Source organism: Sapajus apella, unplaced genomic scaffold (genome assembly GCF_009761245.1).
Source record: "Sapajus apella isolate SASKATOON/1434 unplaced genomic scaffold, GSC_monkey_1.0 scaffold37, whole genome shotgun sequence".
Lineage (NCBI taxonomy): Eukaryota > Metazoa > Chordata > Mammalia > Primates > Cebidae > Sapajus > Sapajus apella.
This window is the reverse complement of record NW_022436977.1, coordinates 10,013,131-10,029,710: the sequence shown is the minus strand read 5'-3', so window position 1 is coordinate 10,029,710 and position 16,580 is coordinate 10,013,131. Positions and strand designations below refer to the sequence as shown.

General features: G+C 41.0%; 1 protein-coding gene across 3 annotated transcripts in view; it reads right to left on the bottom strand.

Annotated features, from left to right (window-relative positions):
- The window catches only part of PYGO1 (pygopus family PHD finger 1), a 48,796-nt gene extending 32,258 nt beyond the window's left edge, over nt 1–16,538 (bottom strand). The window contains exon 1 of one of the 3 annotated variants that reach the window (XM_032297379.1): nt 16,192–16,538. In XM_032297379.1, coding sequence (XP_032153270.1) covers nt 16,192–16,240 — 49 coding nt within the window. In that variant the 5' untranslated portion in view covers nt 16,241–16,538. Of the gene's footprint in view, nt 1–12,439; nt 15,079–15,228; nt 15,853–16,191 lie in introns of those variants that run through there. The other 2 variants (XM_032297378.1, XM_032297380.1) reach the window with 2 other exon arrangements.
- Between the last annotated feature and the right edge of the window lie 42 nt (nt 16,539–16,580).

The following is a 16,580-nucleotide window of genomic DNA, read 5'->3' as shown; positions in this document are numbered from 1 at the left end:
GCAACAGAGCAAGACTCCATCTCAAAAAAAAAAAAAAAAAAAAAGGACAAGAGATATTTAAGTGTTAGCAAGGATGTGGAGGAAAAAGAAGCCTCATGCACTGCTGGTGAGAATGTAAATTAGTACATCCATTAAAGAAAAGCTTGGAGGTTCCTCAAGAAATTAAAAATAGAACTAGTTTACAATCCAGTAAATCAACTTCTGGATATACATCCCAAGGAAATAAAATCAGTACCTCAGAGAGTTATGTGTTCTCCCATGTTTGTTGCAACAGCATTCACAAGAGCCAAGACATGGAAACAACATAAGCATCTGTCAACAATGAATGGATATAGTTGATCCTTGAACTACATACACTGTGATATAGTTGATTCTTGAACAATGCAGGTGTTAAAAGCTCTGATCCCCTGTGCAGTCAAAAGTCCATATATAACTTTTGATTCCCCCAAAACTAAATTACTAAAATAGCCTACTGTTGGCTGGAAGCCTTAATGGATAACATAAATAGTTGATTAACATTTATATTGTATGTTATATGTTATATTACATACTGTGCTCTTATAACAAAGTAGGCTAGAGAAAAGTAATTTAAAAACGTAAGAATGAGAAAATACATTTATAATACTGTATTTATCATACTATATGTTTTCATTATTTAAAAGATGAATCTGGGGAGAGATATCATGGGGAGAAATGCCAGATATAGGTGATGGGGAGGAAGGCAGCAAATCACACTGCCACATGTGTACCTATGCAACAATCTTGCATGTTCTTCACATGTACCCCAAAACCTAAAATGCAATAAAATAAACAAATAAAAAGATGAATCATCTGTCTGAAATGGCAGGCAACCAAATTTGAAGACCTCAGTCTACGGTACATATCAAGCAATTCAGCTTTTTCTGGTAATGTCCTGACTTTTCTCTGTTTCTTGGGAGCACTTTCAGCATCACTAGTAGCTTTCTGTATGGGTCCCATAGTGTTATTTAAGGTTTATGGTACAGCACTAAAGATAATGAAAAATACGTGAGAACCAAAAGATACTACTTTTTACTGTGATGTGCAACTTATTGGAGCGACGAACTGCTTTCATAGAGATGATTAGCACCATGTGGTATTTTAAGCAGTTACCTGCAACATTGGACCTCACCATAATAGCAATAGGAGGTGGCTGTGAAATTATTACAGTAGTACAGTAAGTATAATTTTATACAGTTATGATTTCATACTCCAATGTTTACATTTCTCTCAACTGCAAATGGTGCCATGTAGGGTCTGTAAATGCTTGTGTAAGTTTTGATAAATTTTAACTTTTTATAATAGATGTGTATAGTTTTATGGTAGTAAACAATAAATTAGACTAGTATCTACATATATTTTATGCAGTCATGACATACTTAACTTTTTCTTAATTTGTTGATATTTCTAGGCTACATGGTTCATTTGTGAGTTTTTTCAATTTGTTTCAATTCTTCAAAAAATTTCCCAATATATTATTCACTGAAAAAAAATCCACATATACTGTTTGAACCCATGTTGTTCAAAGGTATACTGTATATGTGTGTTTATATATATGATATATAACAATATCTTTATAAGGACAGCTAATGTCATTTATTTCTTATCTACCCACAGTATATGGCCTTATCCATAGGCAATAAATGTTGAATTAAATTGAGTCCAAGTGTCTTTATTTTTGTTCCTTCATTTGCTATAGTATATTTTAAGTTAATTGATATGACAAAAGATAAAAACGAAGACAATTTCTGCAACACCAGATTGTTACAAAATTGAAGGGAAGAGGATTACCATTAAATAATATTAATTTAGTGAATGTTTACTGTATGTCAGATACTGGGATAAGCACTTTATATACATTATTTCATCTGATCCTCAAAGAATTCTATGGCTATACCAATTTTATAGATGAGAAAACAGAGGCTCAGATTTAACTAACTTGCCCACGGTCACAGAGTTCTGTCTTTCTGACTCAAAAGCCTATGTAGGAAGTTTTAAACTATGTATTAGTGGTTCTCAAACTTTAGCATGCATAAAGATCACTCTAAAAGTCTGTTAAAATAGAGATTTCTGAGTCCCACTCCCGAAGATTCTGATTGAGCAGTTCTGGGATAAAGCCCATGAACTTGAATTTCTAACAATCCCGGGGTAATATAGATGCTGATGGTCCGTCAACAACTACACATTGAGTAGCAATGTACAATTCTCCCCCCACTAGGCTACACTACTTTTCTTTTTAACCTTATGACAAATACTGTAGTCAGCACTTTAAAAAAAAAATCACTGTTTTTGTAAGAAACAGACATGCTCATTACAAAGATGTATAAGCAATGCATATAAATACAAAGAAAAAAATCAATCACCCTGTGCCTGTTCATACACATCATTCTATCCTCTCTGCTTGATCTCTATTAGGCTGTGCCAATAGGGGGTGCTACAGGGAGACTGGAAGGCTGGAGGAGAAAAATGAATATGCTCCTTCTGTTCCTCTCCATGGCACCCCTGGCCTGATGTCTACTCCCCTGCATTGGCAGTTTGTTTCAGTCACAGCAGTTGTGGTAAATTCAGTTCGTAGTATTTCCAACACTTGCAGAAACAGCCTTGTACATTCCTCAGAGACTCCTATACCAGGAGTATAGGTCCCAGGCCCACAGAGCTGTTCTTCCAAGCCCAGAGGCATTACGACCAGCTTAAACAGTATTCCTTCTCAAAGATCTGAGTTTATGCTCCACAGGGCTCCCCCTCTGAGTTTGTATAATTTAATAACTCCAACCTCATTCCTTTGTTCCATAGACTTAGGAAAGGCAGCTAGTTCCCACAGTTACTATCTCTGTGAAAACTTTAGTATCTTACTTTTGCTACTTAAATTTCTGTTAACAATACTTTATATTAAATTAAATTCTTTCTTAAAAATTATTGGTGTGGTTTCTGTTTCCTGACCAAATTCTGGCTGTAGGAAATAAATTATAAAGAAGTACAAGCACTGCATATACATACAAAGAAAAAAAATCAATCACCCTGTGCCTGCTCATACACATCATTCTATCCTCTCTGTCTACCTAAAATGTATAAAAGCAACATTTCAAGTTCTTACACATCACTCTATCCTCTGTCTACCTAAAATGTATAAAAGCAACATTTCAAGTCCCACCAGCCAGAAAAAATCATTACTTTTAACATCAATAAAGCTGTTAAGGTTTTTTAATTTAAAAAAGAGAGAGGCCACGCATGGTGGCTCATGCCTGTAATCCAAGCACTTTGGGAGACTAAGGTGAGCGGATCACCTGATGTCAGGAGTTCGAGACCAGCCTGGCCAACATGGTAAAACCCTGTCTCTACTAAAAATACAAAAATCAGCCGGGCATGGTGGCAGGTGCCCGTAATCTCAGCTACTCGGGAAGCTGAGACAGGAGAATCGCTTGAACCTGGGAGGCAGAGGTTGCCTTGAGCTGAGATGGCACCACTGCACTCCAGCCTGGGGGAAAAAAGAGAGAGAGAAAGAAGTGGGAAAAAGATTTTGTAAAGCAGGCTTGTTCCATCACCTTCACTTAGAAGTCTGCTAGATACCACATCCATGTTCTTTTCCTTAACTTTCATAAACCTATGAGATAGGTGTGAAAGTAAAATAAATCTCGGGACCCCAAAATCACTAAGCCAAGGGAAAAGTCAAGCTGACAACTACACAGCTAGGCAAACCTGCGTCCCATTCTATTCCTAAATAAGATAGCAACAAAGATAAAAAAGCTGCATACCTCCCTCACAATTTGCCCATAAGGAATAGTTCTGTTGAATTTCACCCTGGCAATGTAAACTGACAGCTTATCTTGGTGGTGTGGGACAGAAATTCAGCCCTCTGCTCACCTGAGACAAAGGCCTATCTGATCAACTGATCTGCCCTGTTGTTTATGTAAAAATGGAGATTCACTGAGCCAGACTAAACTGTGTATTCAGTGAAAGGCTCACGAACGACTCAAAGGAATGCAACCTTTTGTCTCTTATCTGCCTATGACTTGGATGCTGCTTCTTTTGGACCAAAGCAATGTGTCAACACTGATTGATATCTCATGTCTACCTAAAACCTATAAAAGCAAGCTGTATCCCCACCACCTTGGGCACATGTCAGGAACCCCTAAGGCTGTCATGGATGCATCCTAAACCTTGGCAAAATAAACTTTCTAAACTGACTGAGATCTGTCTCAGATACTTTTGAGTTCACATAGCAAGTCATCCCCAATTTTTTAAAAGTTAAGAAAAATAAATGTAAAGCAGTCACACCATTGGTCAAAAGAAGCAATGAAATCTAAAACTAGGTTTTTGTTTTAAGTGTACAGTCACTGATTTTTACTCAACTGGATATATAACCACCATCACCATCTAATACATCTGTCCAAAGAAGCAATGAAATCTAAAATTAGGCTGTTTTGAGTGTACAGTCGGTGATTTTTACTCACCTCATTATGTAACCACCATCACCATCTAATTCCAGAACACTATCATCTCCAAAAGAAACGCTATCCCATTAACAGTAACTCTTCATTTCTCTACCCCCTGATAATAACTATCTTATTTTTTATTATTATTAAGACAGAGTCTTGCTCTGTCACCCAGGCTGGAGTGCAGTGGCACAATCTTGCCTCACTGCAACCTCCGCTGCCTCCCAGGTTCAGGTTCAAGCAATTCCTCTGCCTCAGTCTCCCAAGCAGCTGGGAATACAGGTGGCTGCCACCACGCCTGGTGACTTTTTCTATTTGTAGTGGAAATAGCGTTTCACCATGTTGGCCAGGCTGGTCTTGAACTCCTGACTTCAAGTGATCCATTCGCTTGAGACAATCTACTTTCTATGTATGAATATGCCGATTCTGGACATTTCATATAAATGGAATCATACAATATGTAGCTTTTTGTATATGGGCTCTTTGATTTAGCATAACATTTTCAAGGTTCATCCATGTTGTAGCATGTATCAGTATTTCATTCCATTTTATGGCTGATTCACATTCCAATATATAAATATACCACATTTTGTTTATGTATTCACTAGTTGATGACATTTGGGTTATTTCGACTTTTTGGGCTATTATGGATAATGCCTCTATAAACATTCTTGTACAAGTATTTGTGTGGGCATGTTTTCAATCCTCTTGGTTATCTATCTAGAGGTGGAATCACTGGGTCATATAGCAATTTTATGTTCAAGACTGAGAAACTACCAAATTGTTTTCCACAGTGGCTGTACCATTTTATATTTTCATCTGCAAGGTATAAGGGTCATAATTTCTCCACATCCTCACCAACATTTTTCTGTTTTTGTTTTAATACAGCCTGCTAGTGAATGAATATAAAGTGATATCTCATTGTGGTTTTGATTTGCATTTCCATAAAGACTAATGATGCCAAACATCTTTTTTATGTACTTATGGACAATTTATATCTTTTCTTTGGAGAAATTTCTATTCAAATCCTTGGCCATTCATTTCTTAGATTCTATTTTCTTATTAAGCTGTAAAAATCTTAATGTATTCTAGATACTAAACTCATAGCTACAAGGTTTGCAAACATGTCCTTACATTGCATGGGTTGTCTTTTTACTGATAGTACCTTTAGATACTCATAATTTAAAAATTTTGATGAAGTCCAATTTATCTATTTCTTCTTTGGTTAATTGGGTAAAACTAGGCTTATCTACCTCTAAGACACTAGTTGCCTCCCTAAAATCTTATACATACACTAAATCTTCCTCAGTGACTCATAGAAGGCAAAAATGGATACTTCTGGTTCAAATTAAAAGAACTTCTATATTTTAATTTGATGTGGTAATCCCATTGGGGAAGATGGTAAATAAAAAATTGACAGTAAGAGCCAGTGCATCTCTTAAGGTCACTTTTATTCAAATCTGATGGTTCGAATAAATATTCACCAATTTAAAATTATTCAGTAGTCCAAATAAAATGAACTGATGATTCCAGATTAGTAATTTGCAGGCAGCTTTCATTTTTTCTTTTCTTTTTTTTTTGAGACAGACTTTCACTCTTTTTGCCCAGGCTGGAATGCAATGGCACAATCTCAGCTCACTGCAACCTCCACCTCCTGGGTCCAAGCAGTTCTCCTGCCTCAGCCTCCCAAATAGCTGGGGTTACAGGCATGTGCCACCACGCCTGGCTAATTTTGTACTTTTAGTAGAGATGGGGTTTCTACATGTTGGTCAGGCTGGTCTTGAACTCCCAAACTCAGGTGTTCCACCCACCTCAGCCTCCCAAAGTGCTGGAATTATAGGCATGAGCTACCGCGCCCAGCTTGTGTGCAGTTTTTCTATAACAGCATATACCCACATACTGAACAGAGAAATGTGATGTCCCTGAATCTGAATACTTTGAGATGGTGATAAGTCTGATATGGAAAAATAATTAGCAATAGTCACAGAAGTCAAATAATAAAGTGGCTATATAAATAAATAAAGGTGCCAAACTTCAAAGTCCTGTCTTTCCTAACATGTGATGACTATTTCATTTTAACAAAAGTATAAATAAAGATAATTCTTAAAAATAAAACAATTATTGATAAATTCATCTCCAATCTCTAATATAGGACATCTAAATTATTATAGCATTCTTTATTTATTCATTTTTATTTTTTTGAGACAGAGTCTTGCTCTGTCGCCAGGAGCCAGGCTGGAGTGCAGTGGTGCGATCTTGGCTCACTGCAGCCTCCGCCTCCTGGGTTCCAGCAATTCTCCTGCCTCAGCCTCCCGAGTAGCTGGCACTATAGGCACACACCACCACGCCCAGCCAATTTTTGTATTTTTTAGTAGAGACGGGGTTTCACCATGTTGGCCAGGGTGGTTTCGATCTCGACTTTGTGATCCACCCACATCGGCCTCCCAAAGTGATAGGATTACAGGCATGAGCCACTGCGTCCAGGCACATTGTTTTTTATTTTTTAAGAGACTGAGTCTTGCTCTGTCATGCAGGCTGGAGTGCAGTGGCACCATCACAGCTCACTGCAGCCTTTAATTCCTGAGTTCAAGCAATCTTACTACTTCAGCCTCTCAAAATGCTAGTATTATAGGCATAAACCACCACGTCCAGCCCACAGCATTCTGAAGACTACTAAACTGTAATTTTACAATTAAAATGCTGTAATTTAAAAACAGACAAAATGTACTCTTAATGGTATCTATCATCTTTGCTCACTTTTCAAGAATCAAATAATTGCTTATAATTACCATACAGCAAAACTCTGAGGCTTGGAATCATTTAAATAAATTCTTTATTTTCAAGCAATCTGTGAGCAAAACCCCTAAAATTATTTTTTGAAAATTGAGTTTTATGGTATTAATTTTATATTTAAGAATCTAACATCTCCCTCCATAAAACAAATCTTCAAACTCCCATTGGCCTCCCACTTGCCTCTTTGTGTTACTGGGGTCCATGGTTTTTAAGATTGCTTAGAAAGGTAAAGCTTAGGAGAATAGGTGGATGATATTCACATGCGAAGATAACTATATAATAATATCTCTGATAATGAACTTCTTTCTTTAACAAACCAGGGCAAATTTTTAGACAAAAAACCTCAGAAATCATGGAGAACAGAGCTGCAGATATTCACAAATATTATTCAATAAACAGTTTCTATTTGTCTTTTTCAACAAAACAGTAAAACCTCAGAGTTTTCTGCTTAAAAAAATTTTTTTGTTCATTGTTTTCTTTATGTAGGAAGAAAACATTTCTATTCTCTTCATACCAACTCATAATCAAAATAATCTGCTGTAGGTTATTTACACTTATTGTCTGACTGATTAAACACATCTAAAAGTGAATGTTGATCACATCACTTAAACAGAATGTGTATTTTAGACCTATTTCTGATGTTAATAGCAAACAGATAACTTACAATGCAGAAGACAATGTTCTAAGTGGTTTATACATATTAACCAATTTAATCCTTCAAACAACTCCATGAGATAAGTATCATTATTATTCTCATTTTGCAGCTGAGGAAACTGATGCAGAGAGGTTAAGTAACTTGCCAAGAACCATATAGCTAATAAATGGCTGAGCAGGGATAAAAACCTTGGCAGTCAGGCTCACAGTTACAATGCTGTACTGTTTCTCATTATTGCAGTTAGCACACCTATAGAAATTAGGAATAAAAAAAGGAGACCTAGCTGGGGACAGTGGTAATCCCAGCACTTTGGGAGGCCGAGATGGATGGATCACGAAGTCAGGAGTTTGAGACCAGCCAGGCCAACGTGGTATAATCCCGTCTCTACTAAAAATACAAATATTAGCCAGGCGCAGTGGCGGGTGCCTGTAATCCCAGCTACTCGTGAGACTGAGGCCAGAGAACTGCTTGACCCTCGGAGGCGGAGGTTTCAGTGAGCCAAGGTCACACCACACTGCACTCTAGCCTAGGCAATAGAGCAAGACTCCATCTCAAAAAAAAAAAAAAAATCTGAAATCATGCTTGACCATACTTTAAGGCTAATTTTGATGTTAAAGATGATTTAGGCCTCTTCGGTTGCCTAGAATAAGAATGTCGGAAGAGTGAACTGTGTTCTCCAGTGGTAACTTCTATACACACCTGGGAAAAGCAGTCCAGGAAGACTGATGCCTTGAAATTACTAAAACTTCATCATTAACGTTAGTTCATTGAAATGGATTTCAAAAACATTTGTTGAGCTTATGGAAGTAGAAAAGAAATAAAAGTAGTAATTCTTCCCTGTAAGGATCTTATAACCTATAGGAAATGATCTTTGTCTTTTGAATCTCTTAAATTTAATGTGATAAACACTGATAGAGATGAGCACAGGATACTGAGGGAACATAACAAACTCTCACCTAATCTTGACTGAGCAGGGGGAGCTCAGGAAAACATCCTGGGAGATTTCAACCAGGATGCTGAAACTTTGAGGATGAGTATCTTCCAGAGGTAGGAGAAAAAGGGAGCATGCTTAGCAGAAGGGATAGAATATGCAAAGAAAATTTTAAAAGCAAGAGAGACCATGACAACATTTAGAGAGGAAGAGTGAATATTTTAAGACTGGAGCATAAGAAATAGGCAAAGCACTTCATGGATTCTGAAGAAGAGAGAACTAAGTGGTAGACCCGGGCCAAATCAAAAGGGCCAACATAAGAAAGGTTGATTTTTACTCTAAAGGTAATGAGAAACCATGGATTAATTTTACGTGACTCAATTGTGTTTGGGGAACACTATGGCAATGTAGATAGTAGCTAAGATCTTGGGCCCTAGATTTTGAGTTCTGGCTTTGCTATTTACTCACTGGGAAAACTCATGTATGTTACTTAAGCACATACTATTTAACGTCTCTGAACATCAATTCCTCAACTGTAAACCAAAAATAATAATAACATCTAATTTACAGATTTACTGAGAGGATTAAGCAAAAAGATCCATTTAAAACACTCAGCAACGTACCAAGTTATTCATCACTATCAGTGGTAATGTGGAAATGGATTAAAAGGGACTAACGGGAAGCCATGAAACTTAAGAGAGGGTTACTATAATAATCAAAGCGATAAGCGAAACCTAAAGAAGTGGCTGTGGAAAGGTCAAGAAGTCAATGGGTTCAAAACATTAAGGAGACAGCAATTCTACGACTTAGGGCAGTGCTGTGTGGGAGTAGGGGATGGATAAAAATGGCCATGTTCCCCAAGACAGGGAATATGGGAGAAAAAGCATCATAGACATCTCATGGATAGAAACTTTTTATTCAACAGGTTAAAATTCATGTATCTGCCCCTCATAAACCCATTCTTTCTTCATTATCTGTAACACTACTCTCTCAGGGTTTTTCTCCTACCTCTCTGACTACTCCTTCAGATTCTTCTTTTGAGGATCTCTTTTCCCCCTTGTCTCCCAAACGTTAGTGTTTCCAAAGTTGGTGTTTTCAAGGTTTTTCTCTTTTTACTTGTCACTCTCTCTTGGGTGAGCTCATCTATTGCCAAGGCATTAATTTGTATTCACCTGTTTACTGATGACTTTCAAATCTCTACTTCCGTCTTGGACTACTACTCAACCCAGTTCCAAACCATGTACATCTACTGCATACACTGGAATATCCCAGGAGGATATTCATTCAATGTGTCTAAAACCAAACTCCCTTTCCTGATAATCTGCCTAGCTCTTACATGGACCAATTTTAAAAACAGAAACAAAAAACTTTTCCTTCAGACTTTCTCTCACAGCCTCTTCCCCAACCCCCAATTTGTGACTGCATAAATTACGCTCCTTTTCCAACCTTAATCCAAATCCTCCATATATTCATCCCATCAAGACAATCTGCATTTTTTTGTAAAGTCCATTTTTAGTAACTTTCATATTTCTGTTATCATTCCATTCTAAAATACATCCTTATCCCTTCTATGTTATTTCTAACTCTGATTAAAAGCACTTAAATAAATGACCTCAACTTCCTTCTTCAGCTCTAAATTTCTTTCTTTCTCATTGTCTCTTTTTTTCTCCAAGACTAAACCTCCATGTGTATACTTGATGCTAATCCTGTTCCCTTATCTGCAAAGACATGATTTATGAGAATAGGAACCCTGTCTGTCTCATCCCCCAGCTACTGGGATAATGAGTGTATAGCACATGGTAGATATTTTTAAAACATGTATTGAATGCTTTAGTAATTCATGAATTATCCTCTCTTTTTGGTGCCTTTCCAGTTTTTCCCCTCTCCTTCTACATTGGGCTCTTCTGTAAATCTACAAATATGTTTAAGTCTTTTTCCAATGAAGAAAAAAGACTCGTATTTTCTCCTATGTCTTTCTGTCTACCACCAAACTTGTTTTAAGTCACATCTTCATCATTTAATCTCTGACCACATTACCTCAGCCTCCTGAGCAGCTTGGACTACAGGTGCACACCACCACTAATTTTTAAATTTTTTGTATAGATGGGTTCTCCATAAGTGCCCAGGCTGGTCTCAAACTCCTGGGCCCAAGAGATCCTCTCTCCTCAGCTTCCCAAAGTGCTGGGATTACAGTCACGAGCCACCACACCTGGCCCCACGTTAATCTTCGACACTTTGAAACGTGGTATCCTCCTAAAACTGCCTTCTCAAAATCACAAGAGACCTTCTAGACCCTTTCTCACATTTTATCCCCTCTGAAGCTCTTTGTACATCACTTAAGACAAAAGAACACTCATTGCTTCTTAGAACTCTTCTCCAGGAGGACTTCCTTATTCTTGCAAAGATAAGTTCCTTTATTTCCTATAAATAATCACAGCCCTTATCATGCTATTTGTAGCCATTTATTTGTCATTGTCCTGTACTAGACTTAACAATTTCTTGAAGACAGGTGTCATATCCTTTTTTGTTGTTGTTGCTGAGCTAGTGTATCACTCCAATTGCCCAGGCAGGAGTGCAGTGGTGTGATCTCAGCTCACATAGTCTCAACCTGCCTGGGCTCAGGTGATTCTCCCACCTCAGCCTCCCAAGTAGCTAAGACCATGGGCATATGCCACCATGCCCAGCTAATTTTTTGTAGTTTTAGTAGAGACAGGTTGTTGACCAGGCTGGTCTTGAACTCCTGGACTCAAGTAATCCACCTGCCTCAGTCTTCCAAGGTGCTGGGATTACAAGCGTGAGCCACAGCACGCAGCCAGAGTCATATCTTAATCAGTGTAATCCCACTATATGGCACTGTGACTGCTTAATAAATATTTGCTGAATAAATGAATATTGCCATCAGATCAATGCCTAAAAGAGTTCTAGGAATACTGGAGAATGAGAGTGTTGGTTAAAATAAGGATGACAGTTGACATTTTAGTGGAAAATGGCAAGTAAAAGTAGTATGACAGGCAGTAGACTATCAAAAAGCAGTGTCATTCATGCATTCACTCATTCATTCATTTGACATTTACTATGAGCAAGCCAAATAAGATAATCAAGACACAGGGGGCCAGGCACGGTGGCTCAAGCCTGTAATCCCAGCACTTTGGGAGGCCGAGGCGGGTGGATCACGAGGTCAAGAGATCGAGACCATCCTGGTCAACATGGTGAAACCCCGTCTCTACTAAAAAACTACAAAAAAATTAGCTAGGCATGGTGGTGTGTGCCTGTAATCCCAGCTACTCAGGAGGCTGAGGCAGAAGAATTGCCTGAACCCAGGAGGTGGAGGCTGCAGTGAGCCGAGATCGCGCCATTGCACTCCAGCCTGGGTAACAAGAGCGAAACTCCGTCTCAAAAAAAAAAAAAAAAAAAAAAAGATAATCAAGACACAGTGCCTGTCCTCACAGATCTGTCTTATAACCAAAAGGTGAAGGTTTGGGGTGGAGTGTTAAGAATTGGTAGAAAATAGGAGTAAGATACTATGTCACTTAAGAGTAATTCTAAATCTAATGTTAAAATATAGGGACAATTTGGAAGTCTACAGCCAGCTGCTTCTGGTCTACTCACCTTTGTAATTTAGGTCCATTAGTAGCAGTACTCAAACTTTAGTATGCATAAGGAGCACCTGGGGATCTTATTAAAGATGCAGAAGTCCTGATTCTGTGGATCCCAGAAGTCCTGATTCCATAGATACACAAATGTATATTTTAACAAGCATCACAAGTGATTACGATGCTTTTGGTCTGTAGAGCATACTACTGTAAAGTCCTAAGTCATTCATGTTATAATTTTACCATATCTGAGGTCCACCTATAATATTACTTTCTTAGTAATTCATTTAATTGCTATATGTGTGTTAATAATTCATTTAAATTGCTATATGTGTAAATATATACACAGAAATATGTATCTTAGCCTTATCATAAGCAAGGTATTAGATGACTTTTTTGTTTTAATACATATGAAATAATACACAACCATTAAAAAGATCTGTCTCTGTTACATCAGTGGCTGGGAAACAGTTTGAAAAGCACTGCTCCAAAGTTTATGCCCTGCAAACACCACATCCTGCATGCAGTCTCATGACATAAATTACATTGAATAACAAAAAGTTCCAAGGCAATGAGGTTCAGCAGAATTGTGCTTCAGAAGAGCGCACTATAAAATAATCCAAAAATGTTTTTTTAAATTAATGTTCTAATTATTACAAAACGGCATTATGAAAATCCTTCCCATGACGTAAAAATATTGACTTATTTTAAAAAGTGTTTTGTCTTTTACTCTGGTACTTAACTCTCAGGATATTCTTGAGCCGACACCTGAGCTAACCCCAATAGCTACAGCATAGAACTTAAAAGCAGCAGCTGAAACAAAATGAAGATAGAGCTGTGCTCCTGATCCACAATAAAACACTCATCTATTTTATTTAGAATTACATTTGATTAAGACTGATAATTCTGTTCAAAGGTATAAACTTGATAGCTCTTTCTTTTCCTTCAGCCTCATAACAATTTATAATAGTAGGTGAAGTCATACAGCAAAAAATATCAGGGGAATAACTGTATCTCAGGAAGCTCTATTCCTTAAAGGCTTTGCCAACCCACAACCACAAACAGAAAAGACAATTAAAATATTTCACCAAATGAAAGGTTGTGCTGATATTAAGCCTGTAAAGACGATATTCTGCTCTAAAATATGTTTTTGCTTCAATGGCTAAGAAAATCATTTTCTACCAAAATACTCTGGAGACGATATCTTTTGGATTGTGTGTCACAGGCCGGTTGTATACATGCTTAATTTCTAGTCACACTGAACAAAAACAAAAATGAATGACTTGTGGTCCTTCATCTCTACATCACTTAAGTAAGCCGGAAATTTACTTTACTGCTTACTGATTTATAAAGCACTTTACCCCGTTTACCCTGTTCGCAATAGCTTCCTTACTAGTCTCTGCTTTAGCCTTTTCTCTACAGTCTATTCTCCGCACAGCAGCCAAAGATACCATTTAAAATGTCAGAACATTCACTCTTACAGACAAAACTCTGCAGACCCTTTCTCAGAGTAAAAGCCAAAGTGTTTTAAATGGCACGAGGCCTCTAATAACACAATCATCCCATCCCTCAGCTCCGGTCACAGGACTCTTCCCTTGATCACTTTGTTGCAGTTACAACAGCTTCTTTGCTGTTGACTGTATACACTAGGCATATTCCAGACACAGGGCCTTTGCATTTACTGTTGCTTTTGCTCTTCCCACGTGAATCCATATGGCCCTGCTCTATCATTTCCTTTGGGTCTTCGCTCAAACATCATCTTCCAGGTGAGCCCTTTCATCATCAACTTACATACAATCCATACCTCCCACCCCCACGCATATTTCCTCTCCTCTTTTCCTATTTTCTTGTCCACCATATCACCTACGATTTGACATTCTGTATCTACTGTTCAACATTTGCTTACCCCACAAGACAGTGAGCTCCTTCTGGGTGAAGATCGTCTATCTGCTTTTTTTCACTGCTGTATCCCAGTACCAAGAACAGTGTCTAGCACATAGATGTTTAATAAATATTTGCGTAACGAACAATGAGTATTACTTCGACTCTAGGACTTTCAGTCTTAACTCTATACAAGATATCCCCCAATTTCCGGGTGGCACCTGACTTTTGTGAACTTATATGCATTATCTTTTGTTTGACACATGGTTCCCTCTGATTTTTCTTAGTAGTAAGACGACAGGAAAATTCCTAACCAGTGTGCAAGAAAGAAGAAAACCAATCATGCGTAACACTGATTTTAGATGACTTCTTATCCATAAACCAACAGAGAAAATGCCTTTTGAATTTGTACAGTTTGTCCTCATAAACCTAAGGAAAATAAACCGAATATCTGCTGCCCTTGCCGAGGGGTGAGAAGGGGGCCAGGAGAGACGTGAAAGCCCAGGCGCCCTTCTTTAAGAGCATCAACTCTTGTGCAGTCCAACTTACTTTTTTGAGGGGGTGGGCATCGCTCGAGGTCTCTGCTAGGGGGTGTCTGTTTTTCACCCTTTGAGGTGCCTATTGTGCTGTGTCTTGAGAACGAGGAGAGGTGGGCGAGGAGGGGGTAAGAGGGGATGCTGCGTGCGGCTCCAACTGCCTCCGAACACAAAGTCGGGAGGCGAGGGATCCGCGCGGGTGTCTAGGGGGCCAGCGGGCGCCCGGGCCGCGCGCTCGGATCTCAGCCTCGGCCCCGGGGCGCGGGCGGGACGCGGGCTGCGCGGAGTTAGGCCCGGACGGAGCCCCATGGCCTCCCGGCGGCCGGGCACGGGGCCCCGCGTACCTCCTTCACCCCGGTCCCCCCAATCCGGCACCCTGCTCGGTTACCTCGAACTCTCTTCAGCGAAATGGGATCCTTCTCCTGTTCTGCTGACATTACAGACCGCAAAGCATGACTCCCCCCCAGGCCGCGGGAATTCGGTCTCTTTGATGCTGCGGCGGCGGCTCCTCCTCCTCGCGGGGCCGCTGCGGCTGCGAGGCCAGCCTCAGAGCCGAGGCACGGCCGAGGGCGGTGGGGACGCGGGCCGACTTTGCAAAGTTTGGGAGGAGGACGAGGCCTCGAGGCGGCGGGGCGGCGTGCGGGCACCGGCGGGGCTCAGCGGTGGTGGCCGGGAGCACGGCCTGGGGGCGGCCCCCCGCCCGGGGCCGGCATGTGCTGAGGGCGAGTGCGCCGCCGCCGCCTCCTCCCACTCCTTCTTCTTCGCCGCCGCCGCCTCAGGAGCCGCTGACAGGGGAGGCAGGAGGCGGGCGGCCCGGCCCTGGCGGCACACTCACAGCGCCCTCTGAGGAGGAGGTCTGCTCTCTCGCCGCTCTCGAGTCGCAGACACAAAAGCCCCCAGACTGGAGCCGCCTGCAAAACGCGCTCTGGGGCGGGCGAGGGACGTGGCGCGGCCCCGCGGCTTCCCCGCCCTGAGCTCCCCAGCCCCGCGCGGGGACGGGCTTCGGGGGGCGGGGGCCGCTGCCTAGTCCCGCGGCGCCTCCCGCCGCCGCCGCTGCCTCTGCCTCGCGCTCCGCGTCGGCCCAGCCCCCACGGCCCGCGCGCGCCTCTCGCTCCGCGCCGGGGCTCGCGGGCCCGCGGCTTTCGCAGCTCCGGCGGGCAGCGCGCGCCTAGAGGCCGCCCCGCTCCGCGCCCAGCGCTCCCTCGCCGCCCGCCAGGCCCCAGGACGCCCTGCCCACGGCCGACGCGCCCCGGCCCGGCTTTCGCGAGGAAAGGGCATCTCCGAACTTCGTCGGAGGCCACAACAGAAAGCATCTCGGCCTCGCAGCTAGGGATCGGAAAGATGAACGTACCATGCGAGGAAACTTTGTAAGCGGGAGCTGGAGAGTTGTCGGCTGGCATGTGGGGATCCAGATTCCCCGACTCCGTGTCCGCGTGGCCGTGGTCTGGACACCTGTTTGTGGAATGCCTCCACTTGGTATTTTAACGACTTGACTCTTCAAGAAAGACCGGCGTGGCATGAATACTAGAAAGGACGGTGGGGTAGAAGCGGTGACGCGGCGGGATCTCATTTAGACGTTAAATTTTAGGAGGAACGCCGCCAGTGTGATTGTAAATTAGATGTGATCACGGGTCCACATCCTTCAGTTGGGCTGTGTGACTGGAGGCGACTTAGGTCACCTCTCTGGGTCTCTGTTTTCTGATCTATAAAAGGCAGTGGGGCTACATCTCGAAGGTCTCT